Below are 7,930 nucleotides of genomic sequence, written 5' to 3' on the forward strand. Positions count from 1 at the left end.
AGCCCCCCTCCACCGCGCCCTTGAACACCTCGGGGGAGGGGCCAGCCACAGCCTCTCTGGGCAATCTGCTCCAGAGTCTGGCCACCCTCACACTGAACAATTTCTTCCTATGATCCAACCTAAACCTGTTCTCTTTCAGTTTAAATCCATTTCCCCTTGTCCTGTCACTGGAAACTTGTACAACGTCCCTCCCAAGCCTCCCTGGAGGTCCCTTCAGGCACTGCAGGCAGGGATAAGGTCCCCCTGGAGTCTTCTCTTCTCCAGCTGAGCACCCCCAGCTCCCTCAGCCTGCCCAAAGCACACGGAAGAGGTCGTCTGACTGCAGACAGCTGCGTAACACAAACCCAGCGCAGCGCTCTCGGGCTCAGGACACTGGCCCACATACACATTCTCAGGAATTTTTTGCTCATGTCATTTCCACAGTCGCTTTGCGGGGTGAGACAGACCAAAGCGCCGGCACGCGACACATCGGCACTCCCGATCCCGGGGGTCAGCACGCAGCCCGGCGCAGGAAAGGAACGGCCGACACCTTCTCCCCACCCTGGCCCCCCCCCGGCAGTGTCCTCTTTATTGCTGGTGAGATGGCAAACGGAGCCTCACCAGCGGCACCGCTCCGCTCATTGCACGGATTCTCCCCGAAAAGCTCCACGAAGGAGGCGTGATGCTGGCACATCTGGATTTTCCCCAGTACTTGCCTTCCAGAGTGCCCGGGGGGGAGGGAGGAGAACACCACCGCTGCGCTCCGGGCGGTTCTGGGGTTGAAGGCGATGACACGGAACACGGGGTTTCCACAGGACTCACTCTCTTTGGCGTGTGGGTGACTTAAAACAACAAAGAGAAGGCCCTGGCGCAGAGAGGAAAAACACGTCACTAAAAACAACAGTGAGAGGGGAAAGAACCCAAGGAATTTTCCGAAAATTAATTGCTAAGTTCTCTCCATAATCAAAGCCCCATGGACAGCAATGCATTATTTTTTACTGAATAAAATAGAAATATTTTCCCTTTCCTTATCAAATTAGATAAAAGCCAAAGCAGCTGCTGGCTGATAAGGGCTGACACAATAGAGCAGAACGACAGCTCGGTGACCCAACAGATTTATACACTTATCTTTCTGTCTGAAAAAGCTAAACTCGCGCAAACCAGCACAGCTGAAAACAGCAGCTCTTGGAACAGCCAGAGGCTGCATGAAATACGCTGGACAGATATTCTGAGGAAATCCCCAGAGTCTGACTCAAGCCATCATTATCAGACCAGACACTCTTGTCCCGAAAGGTTGAACACTCGCTGAAAACAATCAAATCCTGGATAAACCACAAAAATCCATCAGGAATCACAGCACAGTGGAAACAAGTGGGAAAGAATCATTAGCATGGCTCTTGGTGGTTTATATCCTTGGGGTATATATAAATAATAACCACTATAAACAAACAAATAAAACCCATTTCACATTGATTTTCTGCCAACGGCAGCGTGCCACCACCCTGCTGGTGGGGACCTGCTCCTGAAACGGAAGAGACTTCCCAAGCACCAGCATCGGGCGATGGTACTTCTGCTTTCCACGCGCCAGATGCTGCCGCTTGGGAATGCGCTTCGCTGCATCAGGCTCGTTTTATCAGCACGCGGCAGAAAGCCAAGAGTTCAAGGCAGCCAGCGTGGCTCACTCCTCAAGGTTAACCTGTTTGCCCTTGAAATCTCTTCAGTACCTCTAAACAGGCCTGACAGATCACTCTGCAGACCCTAATCCTGCAAGTCCCCACTGTAGCTGGTCGGCACAACGCAAGCACAGCCTGTGTGCCCTACGCCGTTACGTACAGAGTCGGAATATGCCCGATGGCAGACGGAAGCTGGGTAGGAATAACCAACGTGCATCTTCTTCAGGAGCTGGCCTGTTCCCAGATTCCTGCAGTTGGTGAAAACAGAGATTCTGACTGCACTTCCGTCCTCTCTCCGCTCTTTTCCAATCACAGTAACATGGCAATGCAAGGCGGACACAGTTTGGTTCTACCAAACTAAGATAAGAGGCCACAGGAAGAGATGCCACGAACGTGACGCAAAAGCCAGTGGAATTGCAGCACCATGGCTCATCCACTGCCCACCCAACGGTATGGGAGCACCCAGCTGCTGCCCCTTTGACAACTACCCCTCAAAAGGCAAATCAGCAGCCGACCAACACCCTGCCTGCTGCCCTCCCCCCAGACCTAAACCGCTCAACTGTGAGGGAAACACCAACCAGACAACGATGTCATTCACGGTGGTGGTGCCGACCAAGGCATCCCTCATTCCTTCTACTTCAGCAAAAGCTAGAACCGTTTCTTCGGGGGGCATCAAAGTCTGTCCATCCTTGCTCCTGAACAGCAGATTAGCAAGTGAGAAAAGGCAGTCAAACAGTAAGTACGTGTTCGGTATTCAGCACATCTCCAGAACGGAGCCCAATGCTCCTCGACTTCTGAGATGCTTCCTTATTTTCCTTCCACCTGCCGCCCTGAGACCCCCCAAAGCCAGCACACTCACCTCCCCGTCTCTGACAGCCACACTATATCCACTTGCTGCTCCTGCCCAGTCCTGCTGCTGCTGACCAGCCTCCTGCCCTTCAGCCCCAGAACAGCTTTTATAGCTCCAGTTTTCACGAGCGATTGCTTGAATGAGTCATTCTCAGAAGAACAAAGCAGGAGCCTAAATTAAGAGAAAAGTGTGTCTAAAGACAGAAGGAAGGGTAACGCAAATACGTCACTGTATATAAAAACAAGCGCGTGTTTAAACAGTCTGCCACCTCGAGGGGTGACTAAGCCAGTCTTTAGAGCCAAGTTTTAGAAATCCCTTCCACATCTTCCAACTGAGAAAGTGACACTCTAGCAGGAGATAATTTCAACCACCACAAGAGGAGAGTTAAGCTGCAGCTATGCAGGGTGCAAAGCACTAGTAAGAAATCAATACAAAACCTTATTTCTGCAATCTCCAAATCTCCCAGTGCGATACACACGAGATTACCGGTGTCTGGCAGAGGAACGATCTGTATGACAGGAATCTAGGACAGCAAAACAAGAACTCAGTGTCACCCACAACATCCCTTTGACTTTATTCCCGTTTTCTAGAGTGTTTCGAGTAAAATCATGCGGAGCAGAACTAGTTTTCAGATCTCTCTGCAGATGTACATTTAGATTAACAGTCTCCGTTGGCGTTAGAGATAGAAAGTGTCTCCAGGGAGCGAGTAAGTCGTGGGCTGCAGCCACCATTCAGTACATGAAGTACCAATCTCCAGCGGGGAACACGCGACCAAACAAGCTGCCGGCCATCTCCATCAGCAGTGAGAATCATTCTCCACTGCCTGAAGAAATGAAAAATTTACGTCACCTAAAGAGCTCACCTTGCACTCAAGACTGCAAGCTCCTTATGTCCCGGAAACTAACACGTGGGGCAAGAAAGTTGCCTTAAATTCTAGAAATAAGGATTCTGTTCATACCTCTCTGATCTGCCAAGTATAGACCTTGTGCCAGCTGCCAGACGCCAGAGGTTTCCACAGGGAGACAGAACTCTCGCAGGCAGTCACCACGCAGAGCTCCCGGCAGCCACCTGCTTCCCACCACATGGTGCTCACATCCACGGCGCAGGAACTCGAAGAGTCCTGTCCAAAACAAAACAGTGCTGGTTTTCTTCTGACAGACGTGGTTATTTAACCTGGAGGCTCAGCCTGAGCAAAATGCTTGGAGTTCAGCGTGATGGGGCTAAAACTTCACGCTTACGATGTTTACTTTTGAGTCAAGGCACCAAGGAAGACAAGCCTGGGGGCTCTCACCCTCAGAGCAGCGAGAGTGAGACTCCGTCTCAGAGCACAGTCAGGCTCTGGTCCAGACAGCACGAACACCAACACATGGATCTGGCAGTGCTGAAGTTCCCCAGCAAGTTTGCTCCTTACTGGGCTAGTTAGTGCCTGAAATGGCAACAGGAGGCCACAGGGCAGGAAACAGGGTACAAGGGCTGAGATAATTTCACCTGGGGCTGAAGAGAAACAGCAGTTCTGTTTGTTAAGACATTTGCATGTGGCTGGACATTCACTATTCAGAAACAAGCACTGAAATAGTTTGTCAGTGGACAGGAGATACACAGCAATCTAACCTCTTGGCATGCTTTACTGCAAATGAAGGCAGAACTCATCAAATTAGACAGCAATCTATTTTGTTCAAGTAGGTATTTGCATTTTTATTGCATTTTTCTCAAACTTGGTCTTAAAGAGCTGACGCTGACTCAGTACTAACAATTCTCCCATGTTATCCTACCTTTAGCTTTGACACGAGCTGCAAGCTCTCTGCTGTCGGGCCATCAAGCGGCACTGGAGTCCACTGTTCTGCTACAGCTGTTCTCTGCACAAACAAGTAACGAATAGAGAAAATTCTACTTTGAAATTACTTTTGGCACCTGCAAGAATGAGGCAGAAGTGTGAATTCACTCTGCATGTCTTAGAAAAACAAGAAACCCCAGACAGTTTATTTCCTGGTTTCACCTGAAAAGTGTCTTCTGCCACCACTTTGCATCTCTCAGCCTTCAAAGACAAGTTGTTCCCTCAGTACCCATCCTGCACGTGAGCCATTTAATCTCCTTTACCAAATCCTAGCCAAAAGTTTTCCTTAGGGTAGACCAACACTACATGGGCACCCCAGACTTTATGTTCACGTACACGTTTCAGACACACACCCTGCAAGAAGCGTCAAAACCCACATCCCCGGTTTCATCAAGCAGGATTTTAAAGAGTCTTGAGGTCAAAACACTTTAGGCAACAGATGAAAACTAAACGTTGACAAGGTCAGCTACAAGACAGCCTGCAGGGCTAGCAGGTGAAGACGTCTTTCCCCTGAAGTCAGGTGAGACTCTGGGAAAGGGGATTTGCCCCCAACCCCCCTGGCTGAGCACCCCTGGCAAAGAGCCCAGCTCGCTACCTGCTCAGGAGATGCTCTGCAGGATCTCTGCTGTTTGCTCTCTGCCTGCCGACACTTCTCCAAGGCCACAGCCTCGCTGGATTTATTATCAGGACCTCTTTCAGTTTCTGAAGGAAATGCTGCACCTTGCTCCTCCTCTTTTTTAGCAGATCCTGTGCCACAGCTGTCCAAGTGCCGCGCAACAGCGGGGTCTTTGCCCTCCCCATCACCCACACCCTGGGCAGACACCCCTTCGGAGGAGCGCACCCCCGCATGCGAGGGAGGGACTAAAGGCGTGTTGGGGAAGACCTCGCTGTGTACCGGTGGTAAAACAGCCGGGGTTGCACCTACAACTGGGAAAACTGATGAGAAAATCTGCGACTGGTGCTGACTGGGAGCACCAGCTAAGACAGTCCCCACGGGAGTAAAGAGCAGCTCATGGGTGGAAAGCTCCTTCTTGGACGCTGGCCTTTCTGCGTCAGGTAGCTCGGGCAATCTGTTTTCGAAAGGCAGAACCAAATTACTTCTAAGACTTTTTTCTTCTGGATCCACATCTGCATCTTGCTTGTCCTCCAAAGCCGCACCACCTGCAAACACACTGGGAACAAAAATCTCCAAGTCATTCACAGAGGAAGATTCTAATTTCTCCTGTTTTAGTAGTCCGAAGTCTTCATCCGGTAAGTGAAAGTCTCTGATGCCCAGCCTGGAGACCAGCCACCGGGGGCTGCGGAAGGAGAAGAGAGGGTCACAAGGATTGGAGTCCATGGCACTACCTGTTGGACAGCAACGTTCTCTTTTGCTCTCATCTAGAGGAAGAAAAACACAAGAATAACAATAGTTAGCCCACATCAGATTTTCCTGAATAAAAAATACGGCAGGGCGTGAACAGCAGTGCCTGCTGCTGCTCCCCTGCCTTGCTCTCAGGCTGCAGTTTTAGCTGTGCTCCTCTTTGCAGAAGTACCTGCTGGGACCTGAGCAGCTCTCTGCCTCACAGAGGAACGCAGGGAGCGGCGCAGGGGGACACCAATCGCCAGGAGCTGCTCCGCCCTGCAGGCTCCTTGTACGCGCTGATCCTTAAGGTGCTCCGCTGGGTGTTTATCAGCCTGGCACACAGCTAAGTTGGCTTCCAGTTCTCCCATAAGGCTGGCAAAACTTTCATCCCCTAGGTTCAGAGAATCACAGTTCTGAAGTGGATTTTGACCCTGTTCTGACAGGGTCTGACGGCAATCGCCAAGCCCTGGGCTCCCTCCAGGAGGAGGATCAGCTCCCGATGGCTGTACGGTCACTTGTGGCTCTCCAGACCTGAGCACAGCAGCAGCAGACAGCTTTCTCTCATCTGAAGCAGATTTTCCAAGATTAGCCTCACAGTTTTCCGTTTCACTCTGACACTCATTTGACAGCACACTACTGCTCTCCCTCAGCATTACGAGATCCAAACCCTCTGTAAGTTCCTGTGACCCTTGACACACAAGGGGTTTGCAGCCAGACTTTCTTCTCCCCTTTTGTTTCCTCAGTGATCGTCTCTGCTCTCGCCTTGTGCTCGTGACACTGTTCTGAGAAATCGATCCAAGGGAAGCGCTGCTACTGCTGGACGTGGGAAGAGATTTCTGAGGACTACTCAAATTTGCTGGATCATTTTCTGCACCAAGGAAAGGGAACTGCATGATCCCCGACTCCAAATCACTTTCAACTCTTTCTTGGGAGGGAAGATCTGAATTTGCATCTTTCTGCTTGCACTTAGTTCGCTGACTCTTCTTACTTTTGCCCAGCTGGCTGAGAATTACAGCATCGAGGTCCACCTTCCTCTGGCAGTTAGACATGCGTCGAGTTGTCCTGACGTAGTATTCAACTGGAAAGAGAAGCCCTTCAACCACCGTGCAAGAGCTCAGGGCACTTTCAGGAGCTGTCACCTTCTCTGGAGAAGGAAGTCTTGACTGAATTTCAGCCCTTTGATTGTCCAACAGTTCTTTAACATTGCGCAGAGCAAGATCTGTAGGAAAGGGATTTAAGCTGTTAACGTCACTCTCGTTTCCTTCACGGCTTTTGCTCTCATTAGCCACAGCGCTATTTTCATCAGCAGGCAACGCTTCATTTTCTGACGTGAAATTGAAGAGCCTATGTAATTCTTCCTGTTCTCCACACAGGCTCTCACTGTCCATTTGTTTAATTATACTTGAGGATTCTTCTCCTCCATTACCACTGGTGTCAAGCGGAACTGCGTCATTGTTCTCTGAACACAGCTGTACAGGTCTGTGGCCGTCAGACACGGCCACAGCCCCTGGGGGCCGGGTCTGCCAGACGTCACCGCTGTCCCTCGGTGCAGGCAGGGACAGCCCAGGCCCTCCTGGAGCAACGTGGTCTTCAGGCACGTCTTGCACAGCTCCTAATGCTGCCTCGGGAGGAGTGAAACCGTTTTCCTCTCTCTGCTCAAGTGCCGGTCTGGATGCTCTCTGAGCGTTTTCATCAGTACTGGGGAGACTGCTTCGCCTGAAGACTGGTGACCGAAGCTCCTCTGTGCTGGCAGTTTGATTTTTCACTGTCTCATCAGTGTTGATTAGACGCACGTCACGCACTGGTTCCCTTCCCTCCGATGCCAAAGCCTTCATCCGTCTCCTCAGCTTCATCAAGCTTCTGGAGGTTTGGGGTCTCTTCTCCTCAGGGGCAGAGCCCACGATCCCACAGGACAGGCTTTCCTGGCTGGCCTGTACGCTTTCTGCCTGCGAGCTGTCCTGCAGGCGAACCTCTTTATCGGGGAAGTCAGGAACGTGTTTATAAGTAACAGGTGTTTTCTTCTCTGCATGGAGATCAGAGCAGGGTTTAGTCTGTACCTGGGAGGTTTCATGTCTGTCAGCACCAGGAGACACGTTATCGCTAGAACCTGCGGAAAAAATACCGTATCTGCAAAGGACTCCCTGCAGAGTCCCATCTGAGAAAAACATCGTGCGGTGAAAAGTGACAATTTCGTCAGGAGTGAAAGAGCGGCATCTTACAGCGGGGGATCAGAGGGCACCGCGGGCCCG

General features: G+C 51.0%; 1 protein-coding gene across 1 annotated transcript; it reads right to left on the reverse strand.

Annotated features, from left to right (window-relative positions):
* Positions 1-600: 600 nt before the first annotated feature.
* Positions 601-7,788, reverse strand: PALB2 (partner and localizer of BRCA2; the record flags this gene model as incomplete). Its single annotated transcript, XM_009871842.1, is given in 9 exon segments — positions 601-844; positions 1,813-1,900; positions 2,231-2,347; positions 2,512-2,673; positions 2,940-3,025; positions 3,461-3,622; positions 4,275-4,358; positions 4,932-5,679; positions 5,784-7,788. Coding segments are annotated over 9 exon segments (3,696 nt in total), but the record flags the coding sequence as incomplete, so codon positions are not given.
* Positions 7,789-7,930: the final 142 nt, after the last annotated feature.

Source organism: Apaloderma vittatum, unplaced genomic scaffold (assembly GCF_000703405.1).
Source record: "Apaloderma vittatum isolate BGI_N311 unplaced genomic scaffold, ASM70340v1 scaffold34240, whole genome shotgun sequence".
Lineage (NCBI taxonomy): Eukaryota > Metazoa > Chordata > Aves > Trogoniformes > Trogonidae > Apaloderma > Apaloderma vittatum.